General features: G+C 47.3%; 1 protein-coding gene across 2 annotated transcripts; it reads left to right on the top strand.

The window, feature by feature from the left end:
* Positions 1–3,152: 3,152 nt before the first annotated feature.
* Positions 3,153–20,946, top strand: phox2a (paired like homeobox 2A). Of its 2 annotated transcripts, XM_072262521.1 has the most exons (4): positions 3,153–3,375; positions 15,660–15,864; positions 17,565–17,571; positions 20,532–20,946. In XM_072262521.1, the coding sequence occupies exons 1-4, from the start codon at positions 3,153–3,155 to the stop codon at positions 20,937–20,939; spliced, it is 843 nt and encodes a 280-aa protein (XP_072118622.1). In that variant the 3' UTR covers positions 20,940–20,946. The 2 variants fall into 2 exon arrangements, with proteins under 2 accessions (XP_072118622.1, XP_072118620.1); XM_072262519.1 differs by lacking the exon at positions 17,565–17,571 and having other exon boundaries at positions 15,660–15,847.
* Positions 20,947–21,198: the final 252 nt, after the last annotated feature.

Here is a 21,198-nt window from a genome sequence, read left to right as displayed (position 1 = left end):
AAAGGGTGGGAGGAAAGAGAGGGGGTGTGTGGCAGGGATGGGGGTGGAGGAGAACGGAGAACAGGATTAGAACAGGAGAACAGGTGACGGTGGAGAGAAGGAGAGAGAGAGAGAGAGAGAGAGAGAGAGAGAGAGAGAGATCAGATAAAGGTCGATGGAGGGGGAAGCGAAATAACCGGAGTGAAGGAGGGGGAGAAAGGTGGATAGAGAGGGGGGAGGGGGAGAGAGAGAGAGAGAGAGAGAGAGAGAGAGAGAGAGAGAGAGAGAGAGTGTGTGTGTGTGTGTGTGTGTGTAATACGGTCAGTTTCCTGGGGAGAAGTGAGATTAATTGCGAGGACGGGAAAGACTCAGGGGAGAGGCGGGTTCACGGGGCGAGGCGAAACCGCGGACTGATCCCAAGTAGGAGGGGATGGGTTGAGGGAGATGAAAGGAAGGGAGCGGGGAGCGAGGGGTGGGGTAAATAGGAAAGGAGAGGGGAAATGGGGAGGGGAGAGAGAGGGAGAGGGGAGTGGGGAATGGGAAGGAAGCAGAAAGGGAGAGACGAGAAGGAAGGAAGAGGAAAGGAAAATGGGAGGGGAGACACGAGAGAAGAGAGGAAAGAAGGGAATGGGAGAAGGAGGGAGAGAGGGAAGACGGGAAAGGGGAAAGGGATAGGAAGAAGAGGCGGAGGGGATGGGTTCAGGGATGGAAAGGGAACGAATTGAAGAGAGAAGAGTACAACAAGTGGTTGTGGGATAGACGAAGGCCGAATGGCCTTCTCAGGGTTTGGAGAGTCTATCAGGGAATTTGGGAAATCTAGGCTGGGATTGCGGCAGCGAAGAAGGAGGGAGGAAAAAGCGAACGAGGGAAAGAGAGCGAGAGGGAGAGTGAGCTTGAGGAGAAGGAGCGGGAGAGAAGAAGAGTGAGAGAGAGGAGAGGGAGAGGGAAGGGAAAGAAGGAGAGTGCGAGAGAGGAGAGGGAGAGGGAAAAGGGGGAGAGAGGGAGGGAGGGAGAGGGAAGGGAGAGAAGGAGAGTGCGAGAGAGGAGAGGGAGGGGAGAGTGGGGGAGGGAGGGGGAGGGAGTGGAGGTGGGGAGATACGGAGAGTGGCTCAGGAGCGGAGAAAATGTACATGAGGGAGAGGGACGGGGTGGAGATGGAGAGATGATGTGAGCAAGGGCGGGGGGAGAGAGAAATAGAGGGGAGTGCGGGAAGGAAAGAGGGCGCTGGGGAGGGAGAGAGGGAAAGAAACAGGAAATGTGGGAGGGGAAGGGGAGAGAGGTTGGAAGGGAAAAGAGGGGAGGAGGAGAGGGGTGAAGAGGGAGGGAACAGGAAGGTGTAAACGGGTAGGGGAAAGGGAGGCAGGGAAAGATAGAGTGTGGAAGAGGGGAGGGGAGAGCGAGAATGAATGAGAGTATGGGGAGAGCGAAGGGGAGAGAATGGGTGGGGAGGTGGAGAGACAGAGATGAAGGGAGAGGACTGGGTCTTCCGCGGACCTCAGTTCTCCGCGGCGAGGTCTTGGTGACGGATCAGCCCGCCACCGCTTGTCCCTTCCACAGCTCGATCTCCAAACGAAGTTCGGGTAGAAATCAACGGGAGCTTGTCGCCCAACAAACCCGGATAGATCGGGAGAAATGCTAAATCCCGGGGGGTATAAAAATCCTAACTCAAACCCTGATTGAGTCGACGTGAAGGGTTTCGCAGGCCGGTATATTTGGGGAGCCTGATTCAAGGATGGCTGGATCCGTAGAACCACAAATCATGGTCCTGGAATAGTACAGCACAGAAACAGGCCATTCGGCCCTGCCTAGTCCTATCGACCCACAACTGGATCATAGTTCTCCATTCCCCTCCCATCCATGCACCCATCCAAATTTCTCTTCGATGTTGATCCTATCGGCGTAGTCCGTTGTCACTGAGTCGGGGTTGGAGAGTGACTTCTCTTTGAATTTTGAGCGCAGTTTCGGCGCACCAAGCGGACTGAGGTTTGTAGGAAGGAGAGACCGGCCGAGGTGAGGACAGAGCCGAACCAACCGGCAGCCGCTCCTCACCCCCGGCTCTCGGCAGCGTTAGACGTCAAAGACGGCCAGTTTCAATTCCAATTCTATGGTTTCTAAATAAAATTTATTTCCGATAAAAAAAGATAGAAAGTCATAAAATTACCAGAGCAGATATAAATTGTTAGAAATATTATTGCAGACTGAGTTACTGTTTACGAATTACAAACAAAAATTCCGAATATTTTATAATGCATGATGATAATCAACAGGACCGATATTGAAAATGTTATTCCCAGCAACAACAATGTTAAATCATTTTATTTTCTATTGACGGTTTATTCTTTAACTGATCTGTGATTTCTTTTCATCATTCTCTTTATTAATCTCTCTCTCTCCCTCTGTATCTGTGTGTGTATGTGTCTCCTTCGTCTCCTGCTTTTTTCTATCTTTCTGAATTCTGTCTCAGTATTGTCCTTTTCCGAATCTGTCAACTCTCCCTCTTTCTCTCCTGAATCCTATCTCTGAATTCCCGCTGTATGAATCTGTAAATATTTTCCCTCTCTTTCTGAATTCCGCCTGATTATCTCTGAATTCTCTCCCCCCCCCCCCCTCTCTCTCTCTGTCTGCATTCTGCCTCTGACTATCTCGGAATTCTCTCTCTCTCTCTGAATGTCTCCATCTCAACCCCTCCGGTACAATCTCACTAAAAATTCTCTTTTGCTGGTTATAGGTTCTGCGCCCAGGGGCGGGAGTACACTCGTAACTAATAAGAAAGTCGATGGCGTTGGTTAAAGTTTACGGTTGCGTGTGTGTGTGTGAGAGAGAGAGAGAGTCTGTCTGTGTTTGTGTCTATGTGTGGGGCAGGAGGGAGGGGAGATACCGAAAGGGTTAAAATAGCTCCATTATTGATGCATGGGAGGAGATTGGAGCGAGCGGACTGCTCAATCTCCAACCCAATCCGGTCAGGATTTATTGTCATGTAAAAAGGAGCCGTCGCCTCGGTATTGTTTCAAAGTGCCGGTAAGTTTATTAGCTAGCCTAGTTCTGGAGTTAACAGTCACAACGCTGGCGAGGGCATCAGAAGCCCTTGTCTCCCCACTCAAGAGGGAACGCGAATCAAAATCTCCACCTTGTCCTGTGTCCAGCCCTCCAGCCCAGCCTGAACCCCGTATTCTATGTTTAAAATGGATTACGCTTACCTCAATTCTTACGACTCCTGCATGGCTGCGATGGAAGCCTCGGCGTACGCCGATTTCAGCCCGTGCAGTCAGAGCAACAATTTCCAATATAACCACATTCGGTCCAGTTTTGGAACCGGCCCCGTCTGCCCCAGCCTCGCCTCGGCCAACTGCAGTTTGGGACCCCTGCGAGATCACCAGACAACACCGTACACCACAGGTACGTGTCAGCGTTAACCGTGAAGTTGCCCCGCGTTTGGACATTGTTAAACGTGGTGATTGGGCGGAGGAGAGAGATCTGCGGTGTAATTGAGTTATTTGGGGGTTTATTAAATTCACAGCCCGGCGCACATTAACGCCTTAATTTGGTTAAAGAAACTCTGCGTATTAAATCAAAAAAAAAGATTATAATCAATTCTCTGCGGTACACAGGTAGGACGCTTTCCCCCAAATTATTCTTTATTGGGGCAAGGGTTTCCGTCGCGGTCCCTGAACTATAAGTACCGGCTCCAAATGGACTTTAAAAACACAAGGGTTCGTGGTCTCTTTTCCAAATTAACGGATTTTATTTTCGCAGATTAACTTCAAAATATGAATTATCTCCTCTCATTGGGATTGGGCGGTGGGGTGGTCTATGACCGTGTACCGTGTTAGGTTCTGAGACAGTTAGCAGGGCGGCTCTCTAGGTGTGTCTGTGTGCGAATTAGTGCGTGTGCGTGTATACCCCTTTCAGTCTCCCTTAATCCGAGTCTCTCTCTATACGTTTTCGTTTTCTTCATCTCCCTCCCTGTATCTGTCTCTCTGCATCCCCCTCTCTGTTCTCTCTCTCGTTCTCTCTTTTTCTCTACCTCCTCTTAAACCATCTCCATAAGACCATAAGACATTGGAGCAGAATCAGGCCATTTGGCCCATCGAGTCTGCTCCACCATTTCATCATGGCTGATCAATTTCTATCTCACAGCCCCAATTTCCTGCCTTCATGCCCTGAACAATCAAGAATCTATCAACCGTTGCCTCAAATAAACATAAAGACTTGGCCTCCACAGCCTCCTGTGTCAACGAATTCCACGCATTCACCACTCTCTGGCTAACGAAATTCCTCATCATCTCCGTTCTAAAAAGGCGCCCCTCTATTCTGAGGCTGTGTCCTCTAGTCTGAGAATCTCCCACCGTAGGAGACATCTTCTACTCATCTCCCTGTATTTCTCTCTCCCCGTGTATCTCTGCACCCCTCTACATTCGTTTCTGTCTTATTTACATCGTTGTTCTCTCTGCATTCGTTATCTGTCTGTGTCCCCCTCTCTAGCGCTCTCTCTCTCTCTGTATCCCTCCCTGTACTCGTTTCTGTATGTTTCTCAATCTATGTTCGTTCTGTGTGTCTGTCTGTCTCTGCCTCTAGTCTAGAAGACGTGAAAAACGAATCTCGAGATGTTCCCGTTAGCAACGCCAAAGAAGATTTAATTCCCGTTAAATTTCATTTCGTTCTTACGCGCGAGGGATGAACAAAACGTTTTCAAAAAAATAACCCACATTCAAGAATCAAATACGACAGATTAAACTTCGGACTTGTTTTATTTTTTTGCGGGGAAAACCAGGAAAATTGGTGGGGATCGGGTACAGAGGCCGGCGAGGAGGTTTTGATTATCATCACCCGCCGATTCCAGTCAAACCCCTCCCCACTTCTCACCAAAATTAATTTTAAATTTTGTTGCGACTTTTTACAAATGAATCATTAACGGTTTTATTCACTTTTAATGTCATTGGCTTTGCTTTTTTTAAAATATGGTATTTCGTTGACTTTCAGTTCGATTTGAAACGAAATATTTCTGGGTTTTGTTTTTTCTGGTTTTATTTCTGGTTTTCCGTTTCGGTGCTGCCAGCGGTACAGAGAGGCAGAGGGAGAGACAGGGAGGGGTAGGGAGAGGCAGGGAGAGGGGTAGGGAGGGGCAGGGAGAGGCAAAGAGATAGAGAGGGACGGAGGGTATAGAAAGAGAGGCGGATACAAGAAGACGGGGCAAGATTAGATGGATGAAGGAAGAAAGAGAAGCAATAGACAAACGGTGAGGGGAGCAAGACTGACGAGGAGAGATGGACAGGGAGGCAGAGAGGGGTAGAGAGACTGAGAATGGGAAGATAGACGGGAGACGGAGGGAGGGGCACAAAGACTAACGCGGAAAATAGACAGGGGGACAGGGGGACGAGGGGACGAGTACAGAATGCAGAGAAACAGAGTTAAGAAGTGTGGATGTCAAAATCCGCAATCTCCGAAACTCTGGGAGAAAAGGCGGCCGATAAACCCAACTTTGTTTAACGGCAATATATTGTTAGTGAACGTTGATGATCTCGGTAATGCCGGGAGCTGTTAACACAACTCTTTACACCTCCAGCTGTAAAATCGGAATCCAATTCCGCCGCTGTCTATAAGGAGTTTGTACGTTCTCCCCGTAACCGCGTGCGTTTCCTCCGGGTGCTGCGGTTTCCTCTCCTCCTCTAAACTCCACTAAGTACAGGCCCAGAACCATCAAACGCTCCTCGTACGTAACCCTTTCATTCCTGGGATCATTCTCGTCAACCTCCTCTCTAACGCCGGCACATCTTTTCTTAGATAAGGACCTAAAACTGCTCACAACACACCAGGTGGGCTGACCAATGCCTCTTAAAGCCTCTCCATTTGCTTTTATACTCTCGTCCTCTTGAAATGAATGCTAACATCGCATTTGCCTTCCTTACCACCGACTTACAGTGTAAGTTCAAAATATATTTATTATGAAAGTACATATATGTCACCATTTACAAACCTGAGATTCATTTTCTTGTGGGCATACTCAATAAATCTATAGAATAATAACCATAACAAAATCAATGAAAAACCGCCCAACTAGGCTGTTCGATCAGGGTGCAGAAAAACAACAAGCTGTGCAGATACAAAGAGAAAGTAATGATAAATAAATAATAAACAATAAATAGCGAGAACATGAGTCCTTGAAAGTGAGTCCATAGGTTCTGGGAGCATTTCAATAATGGGGCAAGTGAAATTGAGTGAAAATATCCTCTTTGGTCCAAGAGCCTGATGATTGAGGGGTAATGACTGTTCCCGAACCTGGTGGTGTGAGTCTTGAGGCTCCTGTACCTTCTTCCTGATGGCAGCAGTGAGAAGAGAGCGTGGTCTGGTTGGTGGGGGTCCCTGATGAACCTTTAGAGAAATTTGTATGAGGAGTCCCAAGTCCCATTGCACCTCTGATTTCTGAATTTGATTCCCATTAGGAGAATAGCCCACATCTTTATTCCTTCTAGCAAAGTGCGTGGTCATCATTCTTTAAATGTTCTCATCCATTGAAATTGACCTTCCTGCAGTAAGCCACTCTCACATTGGAGTAGACAATATACTTTCCCATAAATATTCCAATATTATGATCACTCTTGCCTTGATGCTCACCAATATTACTCACTCCGGCCTCACGTCCCAGCAATATTTCATTCCTCACTGGATCAGGAGCTCTCTGACCTAGTACTTGCTCCTTTGCTACTTATGTTGTGGCTCAGTGTAGGTACCAGAGACAGAGAGGCCTAACACACTGTGAACAGCAAGATTCCCCAAGAGAAGGTTGTGAGAAGAACAGGAAGAATGCAAGAAAGGTAAGTGAATAGGAGAGAATGAGTGTGGAAGCAGAGGGATGTTGGGAGACAGAAAACAGGGAAAGAGAGAGAATGCGGAAAGATGGAAAGAAAAGGGAAGGCAACAAAGAGAGAGACAGAGGAACAGAGAATCATAGAGCAGTGTAATAGAAAAGAACAGCACAGAAACAGACCCTTTGGCCTATCTAGTCCATACCAAAACAATTTAAACTGCCTACTCCCATTGAACTGCACTAGGACCATAGCTCTCCAAACTTCCAAATGTAATTTAAACCTATCCAAACTTTGCTTAAGCTTTGAAATTGAGATTGCATGCATCACACTGTCATGACCCTCTGAGTGAAGAAGTTTCCCCTCATGTTCCCCTTAAGCTTTTCACCTTTCACCATTAACTCATGACCTCTGGTTGTAGTCCCACCCAACCTCAATGGAAAAAGCCTGATTGCATTTACCCTATCTATACCCCTCATAATTTTGTACACTTCTATCATATCTCCTCTCAATCTTCTATGTTCTAAGGAACAGAGTCCTAATATATTCAATCTTTCCTTATAACTCAGGGCCTCCAGACTTGGCAATATCCTTGTAATTTTTCTCTGTACTCTTTCACCTGTGTTTACATCTTTGCTGTAGGTAGGTGGCAAAAATTGTACACAATACTCCAAATTAGGTCTCACCAACATCTTATACAACTTTAACATAACATTCCATCTCCTGTACTCAGTACATTGATTTATGAAGGCCAATGTGTCAAAGGCTCTCTTTACAACCCTATCTACCTGTCACACCACTTTCAATGAATTATGGACCCGTATTGCCAGATCCCTTTGTTCTACCACACTCCTCAGTGCCCTAACATTCACTGTGTAAGACCTACTCTGGTTGGTCCTAACAAAGTGCAAAACTTGTCTGAATTGTTCTATCTGCCATTTTTTCAGACCATTTTCCCAGCTGGTGCAGATCCCTCTGCAAGCCATGACAGTCTCCCTCACTGTCCAATACACCCCCAGTCTTGGAGTCATCGTCTAACTTGCTGATCCAGTTAATCACATTATCATCCAGATTGTTGATATAGATGACAAACAACAAGAGATTCAGTACCGATCCCTGCCACACTCCACTTGTCAGTCCTCCAGTCAAAGAGGCAACCCTCTGCTACCACTCTCTGGCATCTCCGACAAAGCCAATGTCTAATCCAATTTACTACCCCATTCTGAATGCTGAGCAACTGAACCACCTTGACCAACCTCCCATGCGGGACCTTGTCAAAGGACTTACTAAGTTCCATGTAGACAACATCCACTGCCTTGCCTTCATCCACTTTCCTGGTAACCTCCTCGTAAAACTCTATAAGATTGTTTAGATATGACCTACCACACACAAAGATGGAGAAATTTAGAGGGAGAGGAGAGATGCAGGTGAAGAAAATCTGTGGGTTTAACTTCTACCTCATCAACAAGCCTGGCTCTCTGCCCCTGAGAAACTTGTACAGACTCTGGTGAATTAGTAAATTGGTTAATTATTGTCTATGTACCGAGATAGTGAAAAGCCGGTCTTAATTTAATATGTAAAAAAGGTACGTCGCATCTGGAGTTTCTCTGGTTAGCGGACGATCTCCCTCCACGCCTCTCTGACGTAGTGGGGAACCGCGTACGAGGCCAGTTACAGCAGTGGTTTGCCATTGCCTTCTGCCGGGTGAGTTTCCAAAGAGATCACCAGCTCGTAACCCAGCACGGATGGAAAGCGTGCAGGGGAGCCGGCTGGATTCGAACTCGGGACCTTTCGTCCCGAAGTCCGACACTGATGCCACTACACCACCAGCCAGGTCAATTTAAAATGTATTAAATTAAATATTAAACACACTACTTCCATGAAACTTTGGCTAATTTGCGCAGCTATATAACTGGGTCAAAATGTACTGGTCCTGATGTGTCTCAATTAACCAGAATCCACTGTGTATATAGAACACAGATCATATAAGAATGGGGGAGAGGGATCTCATTGAATAATGAAAGGTCTGGATAAGGTGGATGTGAGACAATGTTTCCTATAGTGGGACCAGAGGGCATAGCCTCAGAATAGAGGGACGTCCAGGTAGAACAGAGATGAGGAGGAATTTCTTTAGCCAGAGGGTGGCGAATCTGGAATTCATTACCACAGACCGGCTGTGGAGGCCAAGTGGTTGGGTATATTTAAAGCAGTGAGGGTGTCTAAGGTTCTGGGGAGAAGGCAGGAGAGGGGGATTGAGAGGGATAATAAATCAGCTATGATGGAACAGTAGAGCAGACTCGATGGGCCAAATGGCCTAATTCTGCTCCTATGTCTTACAGTCTCATAACCTGCCCACTTTTGTATTCAGTTCCCCCTGTAATAAATAATAGCTGTTAGCTTTATGGATTTATGCTGTACCAGCATTCCGGTCTTTACACTACATTCTGGAGTATTGATTAGATTTGTTTTGTCACATGTCCACCAAAACCACAAAACGTATGTGAAATGCTTCATTTGCATTAAATCAAATCAGTGAGGATTGTCTGGGGGATGCCCGCGAGTGTCCCCACGCTTCTGGCATTAATGCAGCATGTTGTCAACTCTCTAACCTTAACTGTAATCTTTGGACTGCGGGAGGAAACCAGATCACCCAGAGGAAATACACATGGTCATGGGGTAGAACATACAAACTCTTCAGAGGCAGCAGTGGGAACCGAACGCTGATCTTACAGCTATTCTGTAAAATGTTAGACTGACCGCTACACTACCGTACCACACCACTCTGCGCAGTTCTGGTCACACACTTGTAGACAGGATGTGATTAAGACAGCAAGAGTGCAGAAAGGATTCACAAGGAAGCCTCCCGAACTGGAGGGTTTGTGTTACCAGGAGAGACTGGTCGGCTGGCCAGAGACACAAGAGATTCTGCAGATGCTGGAAATCCAGAGCAACACACACAAATAACTGGAGGAACTCCCGGTTCCAGCAGCAGCTATGGAGGGGAATGTCAATGGTTTATTTCCCTGACCTGCTGAGTTCCTCCAACATATTGCGTGAGTTATAGAGAAGATTTTATGTTTTAAATTTTCTAGCGAGACAGCACGGTTTCAGGCCGTCCGTTCCAATGAGACCCTGTCGCCCAATTACACCTAAGTGACCAATCAACCTACTAATACACACATCTTTGGGACTAGGGAGGAAACTGGAGCACCCTGAAGAAACCCACGCCGTCACGGGGCGAACATACAGATGGGAATTGAACCCATGTTGCGGGCACTATCAGAGTATTGCGCTAACCGCTATGGTACCATATCTCCCCCAGGAGGCTGGGACAGTTTTCCCTGGACTGAAGGAGACTGACGAGTGACCTTATGGAGGTTTATAAAATCATGAAGGGTAGAGATAATGTGAACAGTCTTTCCCCCAGGGTTGGGGAGTTTAAAACCAAAAGGCACAGGTTTAAGTTGAGAGGAGAAAGATTTAAAGGGGTCCCGAAGGGAATCTTTCTCACGTGGAGGGTGCTGTGGATCTTCCCACAACCTGTGGACTTACTTTCAAGGACTCTTCATCTCATGTTCTTGATATTTATTGCTTATTTATTTACTTTTATTATTTCTTCCTTCTTGTATTTGCACAATTGGTTGTCTTTTGCACTCTGGTTGAACGCCCGAGTTGGTGCGGTTTTCCATCAATTCTATAATGGTTATTGTTCTATTATGGACTTATTGAGTATGCCCGCCAGAAAATGAATCTCAGGGTTGTATACAGTGACATATTGTATTGAGATGAAGAGTCCTTGAAAGTGAATCCATAGGCTGTGGGAGCAGTTCACTGTTGGGGCGAGTGAAGTTATCCCCTCTGGTTCAGGAGCCTGATGGTTGAGGGGTAGTAACTGTTCCTGAACCTGGTGGTGTGAGTCCTGAGGCTCCTGTACCACCTTCCTGATGGCAGCAGTGAGAAGAGAGCATGTCCTGGGGGTCTCTGATGGTGGATGCTGCTTTCCTGCAACAGCACTCACATAGATGTGCTCAATGGTGGGGAGGGCTTTACCCACGACGGACTGGCCGTATCCACTTCTTTTTAACTCTTTTGGTTCAAGATTCTCTTCATAGTAGGATGTGTCGGCTGCTTTACTGAGGCAGTGAGAAGTGTAGACGCAATCCATGTAGGGGAGGCTGTTGATGTTTTCATATGGATCTTGGCCAGAACAGTTGCCAAATTAAGCTGTGATGTATCCGGACAGGACACACTCTAATTGATAAAAATTGGAGAGCATCACTGGGACATGTCAAATTTCAAAGAACACAGAACACTACAGCACAGTACAGGCCCTTCAGCCCACAATATAATGCCGACCTTTTAACCTACTCCAAGATCAATCTGCACCCCCCCCCCCCACCCGACATAACCCTGCATTTTTCTACCATTATGCCTGAAATGAGTCTACCTCTATCACCACCCCTGGCAATGTGTTCCATGCACCCACCACTCTCTGTGTAAAAAACACTTACTTCGGACATCCCCATATACTTCTTCCAACACCTTTAAAATTATGCACCCTTGTATTAACCATTTCCACCCTCGGAAAAGGTGTCTGACTGTCCACGCGATCTGTGCCTCTTATCATCTAGTCAACCTCTATCAAGTCACTTCTCGTCCTTCATCACTCCAGAGAGAAAAGCCCTAGCTTGCTCAACCTATCCTCATAAAACTTGTTCTCTAATCCAGACATCAACTGGTCCTCTGCACCCTGTCTAAAGCTTCCATATCCTTCCTATAATGAGGCAACTAGAATTCAACGCAGTACTCCAAGTGTGAGGAAGTACAGGCACTGGTGAGCCTCTTGTCATGGCTGGATTAGGTCACGTGTGTGGGCAATGCTTACACCTCAAAACTTGGCTCTCTGTTCCTCCCACTTCTTTGAAGGATCCCTACTTTGTAAATGTTTCTATTTCCTGGAGAAAGACCATCTGCCAAGGAGGGGGGTATCTGGTGACAGCAAGTGGACATAGGGATGGGTCAAGTGAATGGGCAAAGATCTGGCACATAAAGCATAACGTGGGAAACGGTGATTATATCCATGGTACCAGGGGAAATAAAGAGAATGGATACTGTCAAACTGGGGAGAAACTGCAGAATCCTGAGCAACTTTAGAGTCATAGAGACACTCAGCATGGCAACAGGTCCTTTGGCCCAACTCGATCCTGGTGACCAAGTACCACAATGAGCTCTCAGCCATCTCCACGTCATGGCCATTGATACCCTGAGTGTGTCCACGTCCCCCCTGTGCCCCCCTCCTGCTTCCTGAAGTCAATGAGCTCCTTTGTTTTGCTGACATTGAAAGAAAGGTTGTTGCCATGACAACAGGCGTAGATAGAGGGGCAAATCATAAACACAAGTGATTCCACAGATTGAGTTCAAGAGGGACAAGGTAATGTTGCAACTCTATAAAACCCAGGTTAGACCACACTTGGAATATTGTGTTCTGTTTCTGTCAGCTCATTATAGGAAGGATGTGGAGGCTTTAGAGAGGGCGCAGAGGTGATTTACCTGGATTTACAAGTGAGCATGTCTAATGAGGATAGGTTGAGTGAGCTGAGGCTTTTCGTTCTGGAGAGGAGGACGAGAGGTGACGTGATAGAGGTGTACAAGATGATAAGAAGCATAGATAGAGAGAATAACCAGAGACTTTTCCCTAGGGTGGAAACGGCTTATACGAAGGGGCATAATTTTGAGATGATTGGAAGGAAGTACAGTGGGGATATCAGAGGTAGTTTTTGTTACACAGAGAGTGGTGAGTGTGTGGAACTGGCTGCCGGGGGTGTTGTAGAGGCAGATACGTTAGGGATATTTAGATTGGCACAAAGAGAATCCAGGGTCATGGTGTCATAGAACATAGAACACCACAGCACAGTACAGGCCTTTCCGCCAGTAACGTTGTGCTGACCCTTTAACCTACACCAGGATCCAGATAACCCTGCCCTCCTCCGTTATTCTATCATCCATGAGCCTGTCAAAGATGTTTCTTAAATGCCCCTGATGCATCTGCCTCTACCACCACTCTGCGTAAAACAATCTAACTCTGACAACCCCCCTATACTTTCCTCCAGTCACCTTCAAACGAGGCCCCCTCATACCAGCCCTTTCCATAGGCTGTTTACTGGATTTATGTCTCTTATTGTCTTATACAATTTTAATCTGAGGCTGGAGATTCTCCAAAACTGGGACACAGACCCTGAGAGATAGGTGACAGGTCGGTGATGTCATTGAATTACAGCATGAGTCAAGGGGCTGAGTGGTCTGTTCTTGCTCTCGGCTCTGACTACCTTGACCACCTGGGGTGTAGCAAGTTTCTACAGAGGTACTGTGGGAGCACTCTGACTGGTTGTATCACCGTCTGGTCTGGAGGGGCCACTGCACAGGATCGGAAAAAGCTGCGGAAAGTTGTAAACTTATCCAGCTCCATCGTGGGCACTGGCCTCCCCAGCATCGCGGACATCTTCAAAAGGCGATGCCTCATTAAGGACCCCATTACCCAGGAGATGCCCTCTTCTCATTGCCACCATCGAGGAGCTACAGGAGCCTGAAGACTCACACTCAATGTTTCAGGAACAGCTCCTTCCCCTCCGCCATCAGATTACTGAATGGACATTGAACCCATGAACACCACCTCACTATCTTTGTTCTCTTTTTGCACTATCCTTTTTTTAATACTTTTTGTAAGTTACAGTGTTTTTATATGTATTGCTTTGTACTCCTGCAGCAAAACAACACATTTCACAATATATGTCAATGATAAAAAGAAGCTCTCTTCTGCAAAGCACTGTGGGGCTATTAAAACAAAAAAATCATGGTCATCTTAGAAGTTCTTTCCCACGCTGTTAATCTGATCAACCATCCTAGTTAGCCACCTCCCCACCCCCCTCTATCAACCCCATCACCGCACTGTAAACATCTAAAACCACTTGTTATGCTGCTGTTTATATTGTAAATGCATTTTAGTATTTATATACTTATGCACTTAATTCTATATCCACCTGTTAACTAACTTTCTGAGCTTTTATTTATATACAATTCCTTACTTTATATAAATTTTTATTGTTTACAATTGTTGAATGTTGTTGTTTTTATTGCTTTTCACACCCTGACCAACACACCAGCAACTTCCTAATACATGTAGGAGTTTTAATTCCAATCCCCATTCCCATTCTGGCATGTCGGTCTATGCTGCCACAATGCAGCCACACTCGGGTTGGAGGAGCAACACCTCATATTCCATCTGTGTATCCTCCAGCCTAATGACATTAAAATCAATCTTCCCAGATTGAAGTCATTTCTCCCCCTCCCCTTCTCTCTTTCTAGTTCCCCTCTCACCCCTTCTTGTCTCCACATCTGCCATCACCCCCCTCTAGGCCCCTTCCTCTTTCCCTTTCTCCCATGGTCCACTCTCCTATCCAATCAGATTCCTCCTTCAGCCCTCTTCCACCTATCACCTCCCAGCTTCTTACTTCAGTCCCCCTCACCTATCACCTGACAGCTTGTTCTCCTTTCCCGTCTCCCACCTTCTTATTTTGACCTCTTCACCCTGCCTTTTCAGTACTATTGAAGGGCCTCAGCCTGAAACATTGACCGTTTATTCCTCTCCGTAGATGCTGCCTGACCTGCTGAGTTCCTCCATCATTTTATGTGTGTCAGCATCTGCTAAATCAGAATGTATACACCCAGCGGCCATTTTACTACCTTCTGTACCTAATAAAGTTTGTGGTCTTCAGCTGCTTTGCCCATCCATTTCAAAGTTCAATGTGTTGTGCATTCAGAGATGCTCTTCTGCACACTACTGCTGTAACACGTGGTTATTTGAGTTGCTGTCACCTTCCTGTCTGGCCATTCTCCTCTGACTTCTCTCATTAACAAGACACTTGCCCACAGAGCTGCCACTCACTGGATGGTTCTTCGTTTTTTGTACCACTCTCTGTAAACTCTAGAGACTGTTGTGCATGAAAATTCCAAAAAATCAGCAGTTTCTGAGATACTCAAACCACCCCATCTGGCACCAACAATCATGCCATGGTCAAAGTCACTTAGATCACATTTCTTCCCCGTTTTGATGTTTGGTCTGAACAACAGCTAAACCTCTTCACCATGTCTTTATGCTTTTATGCATTGAGATGCTGCCACGTGATTGGCTGATTAGATATTTCCACTAACGAGCAGGTGTACAGGTGGACCTAATAAAGTGACTACTGAACGAATATACAGTGAATATACACTTTGATCCTTGATTATAATTCAAGTTTCAATATTTCCAGTACAGTAAGAGAACGAAATAATTGATACTCCAGATCCGATGCAGCACAAAAAATAGACAAGATGATAAGGAAAACAATTATAATTAAAAACAATGAATACAAATGCATAAGATAGCTTATATACAGAGATTGATTGTATTGTCAATAAAGTGACACTACACAAGGTGACTGACAGGAAATGATAAAGTAGTGGTGGTTGGGGTGTGGAGGGGGGGGTTAGTGGGTGGAGGTGTTGATCAGCCTTACTACTTGGGGACAGTAACTGTTTTTGAGACTGGTGGTCCTGGTGTGGATGCGATGCAGCCTCCTCCCTGATGGGAGTGGGACAAACAGTCCATGAGCAGGGTGGGTGGGATCCTTCATGGTGTTACTGGTCCTTTACTGGCACTTTTCTAAATACTGGATGTCCTTGATGCTGGGCAGACTGGTGGTGGTGCTGGTGACACGTTGTCGAGACATTTCCTGTCCTGTCCACTGCAGTGTAGTTTCTGTGCCATTATTTATAAACTTGAACCTGATTGGATACTCAGACCTGCTCCTCCCTAATCCGGATTTCTTTTCAACCTAGTTCCCTACAAGTTCTTTACGGATCACGGAGGGATAAATGAGAAGCGGAAACAGCGGAGGATCCGGACTACGTTCACCAGCTCCCAACTGAAGGAGCTAGAGCGAGTCTTCGCCGAGACTCACTACCCTGACATCTACACCCGGGAAGAGCTGGCGCTGAAGATCGACCTCACCGAGGCCCGTGTCCAGGTACAGCTTCCCCCAGTGTTGCCCGCCATGGGCCAGTGGGTGCAGGGGTTGCCGGTCGTCTTCCCGATCCCCAGAGGCTGGAGTCTGGGCTTTGAGTTGCTCCAGAGGCCTCTGTAGCCCGGGTGACGCCGCTGAGAATTACGGTGCGGCGTGGTAGGGTCACTCTATTATGCACCAGCAACCCGGGTTCATAGACCACTTCAGCCCACCTAGTCTGTGCTGAACAGTTATTCTGCCCCATCCCATTAACTCACACGTGGACCGCAGTTCTCCATACCCCTCCCATCCGTGAACGGAGCTGAACTGGCTCCGTGACCGTGGCCGGCAGCCATCGGGCTCCCGGACCGGCTGTAATGCTGAACGGGCTCTGTGACCGTGGACTCACTCTTGGGCACTCGGTGGTTCACGTTGTGTGTGTTATTTGTTTACTTTTTACTGTTTGCATGATTTGTTCTTTTTTACCACAAATTGGGTGTTTGACGGTCTTTGTTGTGTGGGGGTTTTAATAGGTTCTACTGTGTTTCTTTGTTTTGTGAGTGCCTGCAAGAAGATGAATCTCAAAGTTCTCTATAGTATACATACTTTGATAATAAATGCACTTTGAACTTGAACTTTTCCAAATTCCTCGGACGTTGAAATCAACCTTGCATCCAGCTCTTCTGCTGGCAGCTCGTTCTGACTCGCATCACGCACTGAGTGGAGAAGTTCTTCCTCAGGTTCCCCTTAAATGTTTCACCTTTCACCCTCAACCCATGACCCCTAGTTCTCTCTGCTACCTGTAAGGGGTCTGTACGTGTGTGGGTTTCCTCCGAGTGCTCTGGTTTCCTCCCACAGTCCTAAGACATATGGGTAAGTGGGCTAATTGGTCACATAGGTATAACTGGACAGCATGGGTTCAGTGGGCAGAAGGGCCTGTTACCCTCATGTATCTCTAAATAAATAAGCAAATATTCCCAACATTTCTGCCATACCCACACCCGACTGAACCTTGGTTGTTCCCGGTCTCTGCTTCCCAATGCATCCCATCCTCAGTGGCTTGGGAACAGGCCCCAAATCTTCCATATAGCCTTTCACCATCCATTCATTCCCCCCCCCCCCACGTTCCCATCAGCCCCTCCTAAACTGACCCCCAGGATTCCCTTTTGCCACAATGAGGCCACTCTCAGGGTGGGGAGAGCAACACTTTATACTCTGTCTGGGTGGGCTCTAATCTGATGGCATGAACATCGATTTCTCCAACTTCCAGTAATTTTTTCTCCCTCCCGTCCTTCCATCTTCTTTTATTCCCCACTCTGGCTTCATACCTCTTCTCCTCACCTCCCTCTGGTGCCCCTCCTCCTTCCCACTCTCCTCTCCTGTCAGATTCCTTCCTCTCTAATACTTGACCTTTCCCACCCACCTGGCTTCACCTATCACCTCCCTCCCCTCCCCTCCACCCCCCACCATTTTATTCTGATATCTTCCCCCTTCCTTTTCAGTCCTGTTGCAAGATCTCAGCCCGAGACATTGACTGTTTATTTCCATAGATACTGCCTGACCTGCCGAGTTTCTCCAGCATTTTGTGTGTGTTGATCCCCAGGATGTGTGGATCGCAGGAATATACAGCACAGGAATAGATTAGATTAAAGATGAGCGTATTTGTCACACATCGAAGCATCCAGTGAATTGCGTTACTTGTGCCGATGACCAGCACGGTCCGAGGATGAGCTGGGGGCAGCCCACAGGTGTTGCTACGCTTCATGTCTGCATCTTATTAACCCTAACCTGGATGCTTTTGGATTCTGGGAGGAAACTAGAGCAAACAGAGGAAACCCATGTGGTCACAGGGAGAAGATACAAACTCCTACAGATAGCAGAGGGAATTGAATCTGGTCACGGACACTACATAGAACATGGAGCAGTTCGGCACATTCCAGGCCATGTTGTATCACCTTTAAATCTTCTCTAAGATGAATCTAGCCCTTCCCTCACACATAGCCGTCCATTCTTCTACCATCCATGTACCTATCTAAGAGTCTCGTCAATGTCTCTAATGTATCTGCCTCCACCACCACCCCTGGCAGTGTGTTCCACACCCACTTCAATCACCTTAAAATTATGCCCCCTCATTTTAGCCATCTCTGTCCTGGGAAAAAGTCTGTGGTTGCCCACTCGATTCGTGCCTCTTACCATCTTGTACACTTCTATCAAGTCACCTCTTATCCTCCTCATTCCAAAGAAAAAGTCCCTAGCTCACTCAATCTACCCTCATAAGACATGCTCTCTAGTCCAGGCAGCATCCTGGTAAATCTCCTCTGCACCCTCTCTAAGGCTTCCACATGCTTCCTATAATGAAGGGACCAGAACTGAACACGATATTCCAGCTCTCACTACACCACATTATAGTGCCACTCACCTGTCTGTCCTGGCTGTGATGATTATCTGCACTAGGAGTTCCCAGTCTATTTTTATGTCATCGATCCTTACCATTAACCGAGGTTAAGAACCCCCGATCTTCACCAATCCCAGTTGTCCACATCCCTCTACATTTCCCCCATCTAAGTCCCTGTCCTAATACCTTACCTGTCTCCATCACTTCCTCTGGCAGTCCATTCCATATAACCACCATCCTCTGTGTGAAGACCATCCCCTTGGATGCCCCTTGGCTCCCCGTCTGTCTCAGGAAACTTCAGCAACAGACAACAGTTGGTTCTGTTGTGCTCCTGCCCCACACCGGCCTCCTACACACCTCTCCATCTCCCCATCTCTCCACGTCCCCATCTCCCTCCCAGGCTCCATTAACGCCATTTTACCAGTTCTAACTTCAAAGTAAATCTATTATCAAAGTACATATAGAACCCCGAGATTCATTAGCTTGCAGGCATTGACAGTAAATACAAGAAACACAACAGAACCAATGAAAGATTGCACCCACCCAACAGAACCGACAAACCACCAGTCTACAAAGGACAACAAGCTGCGCAAATATACAAAGAAAGAAGAAAAACTAAATAATAATAATAAATACATAAGCAATAAATATTGGTGACATGAAATTAAAGAGTGCTTGAAAGTAAGGTTGTGGGAGCAGTTCAGTGATGAGGCAAGTGAAGTGAAATGCAGTGATGTTCTCCTCCAGCCACTCCCGGAGGAAGCAGATCCCACACAAGCCCTTACTCTCCAGGACAGAGTTTCTCCAGAGTTTCCAGCTAGATTTTTTGGTGACTGTCACACACCTGGCTCCTATTTCCTGTCTCCCACAGAAGTTGAGACACCTCTTCCCAAGCTCTCTGACATACGGCCCACTTCCAAGTCCAACTTTAAATTGTCAGAGCACAAGAGATTCTGCAGACGCACGGAAGTACACAAAATGCTGGAGAAACTCGGCAGGTCAGGCAGCATCCATGGAGAGGAATAAACAGTCGATGCTGACTTGCAGAGTTCCTCCAGCATTTTGTGTGTGTTGTGTTAAATTCTCAGCGCTGTTGGCGAATCCCGCTGAAAATCTGAAACAAAACCAGATCACCTTAGTGAAACTCAGCAGGTCAGGCAGCGTCTGTGGAGGAGGGAATAACTGATGGTTTGGGAGATCAGAGAAAGAGAGAGATACAAAGTGTTTCTCATTTGGAGAGACGTGGGTGAGGGATGTGTAGAACAGATCTGTGATAGGACGAGTTGAGAGGAATACAAATTCCTTACAAACCGCTGTGGGTACTAGATGTCCTAGGTTAAAGGTCAAAGGTGAAATATTTATGGGAAACTTTTTCACTCTGAGTGTTGAACAAGCTGCCAGTGGAAGTTGTGGATGTGGGTTCGATTGTAATATTTAAGAGAAGTTTGAATCGGTATATGGATGGGAGGGGTACAGAGGGCGGGTCGATAGGACGAGGCATGGACTAGACGGGCTGAAGGGCCTGGTTCTGTGCTGTAGTGTTCGATGAGTCAATGAGGTTGGAGGGTTCGATGTCACATCTGCTGGCATGAAGCGAGCTGTAAGATTATACAATAAGATTAGCCCTCACCCACTAACATCCTGAAGCCTTGGTCACAGAACAGTGATGTTGTGTTGCAATTGGTGAAGCCAAACCTGGAGTAGCGTGCACAGCTTTGTTTCCTGTACAGTTAGTCCAAAAGAGACTTATGCCTAGAACAGAAGATAAAAATTCATCGTGTACATCAAAACACAGAAACACACAGTGAAATGAGTGCTGAAGGGTCTCGACCCAAATCATCAATAGTACTTTTTTCCATAGATGCTGCCCGGCCTGCTGAGTTCCTCCAGCACCTTGTGTGTGTTGCTCTGGACTTCCAGCATCTGCAGATTCCCTCGTTTGTAAAATGCTTCATTTGCATCAACGACCAACAGAATCTGAGGATGAGCTGGGGGCAGCTCACAAGTGTGGCCACGCTTCCAGCAACAACGTAGCATGCCAACAACTTACCGACCCTAACCTGTACGTCTTTGGAATGTGGGAGGAAACTGGAGCACCCACAGGAAACCCACGTAGCTACGTGGGGAACGTACAAACTCCTTACAGACCGTGGCGGAATTGAACCCAGGTCTCTGGTGCTGTAATAGCATTACGCGAACAGTTTCGCTACCGGACCGCCCGGCTCTCTGTTCTTTGTGCTTGTGTTGGGTCTCATTGTAACTGTGACCACTTGTTCTGACCCCCTCCTCCTCCGTTTTCCCGTCTCGATCCAGGTGTGGTTCCAGAACCGACGAGCCAAGTTCCGGAAGCAGGAGCGAGCGGCCAACTCCAAAGGCAGCGGGAGTAACGGGGGCGGAAAGAAGGGCGACCTGCTCTCCGAGGAGGACGAGTCGAAAGACGCCAAGTGTACCGACCCGGACAGCACCGCCAACCCAGCGTGTCCCGCTTCCTCCTCCGCCCCCACCTCCGCCCCCTCCGGCCCCGTCTCCAGCACTAGTCCCCACCCCCTCAACCTGCCCAGCCCCAACAGCTCCCACACCATGAAGTCTCCCGCATGGGCTGGATCTGAGCTCCTGAAAGCCCAGGCCTGGCAGCCCAGTGACAACATGGCCGGGCCCTTCGCTGGCGTCCTCTCCACTTTACACAGGAAGGCCAACGTGCTCAAACCAAACCTCTTCTAGAGAGGCGAAGGAGACAGACGGGAGGGAGGGAGGGAGAGAAATGGGAGGGGAATGGGGGGGAGAGAGAGGGAGAGGAGGAGGGAAAAGAGGAGGGTGAATGGGAGAGAGAGGGGAGAGAAGGAGAGAGGAGAGATGATAAATAAGGATAGCAAGATAGTCAGAGAGAGAGAGAGTTGGGTGGAAGATAGAGATGGTGGGAGGGTGGGAGGTGCGAGCGGAAGAGGTATAGGAGGGAGAGTAGTCAGTAGCAGATAGATGG

Source organism: Mobula birostris, chromosome 7, assembly GCF_030028105.1.
Source record: "Mobula birostris isolate sMobBir1 chromosome 7, sMobBir1.hap1, whole genome shotgun sequence".
NCBI lineage: Eukaryota > Metazoa > Chordata > Chondrichthyes > Myliobatiformes > Myliobatidae > Mobula > Mobula birostris.
The sequence above is the reverse complement of the archived record's forward strand: the minus strand, read 5'-3'. Positions and strand labels throughout refer to the sequence as shown.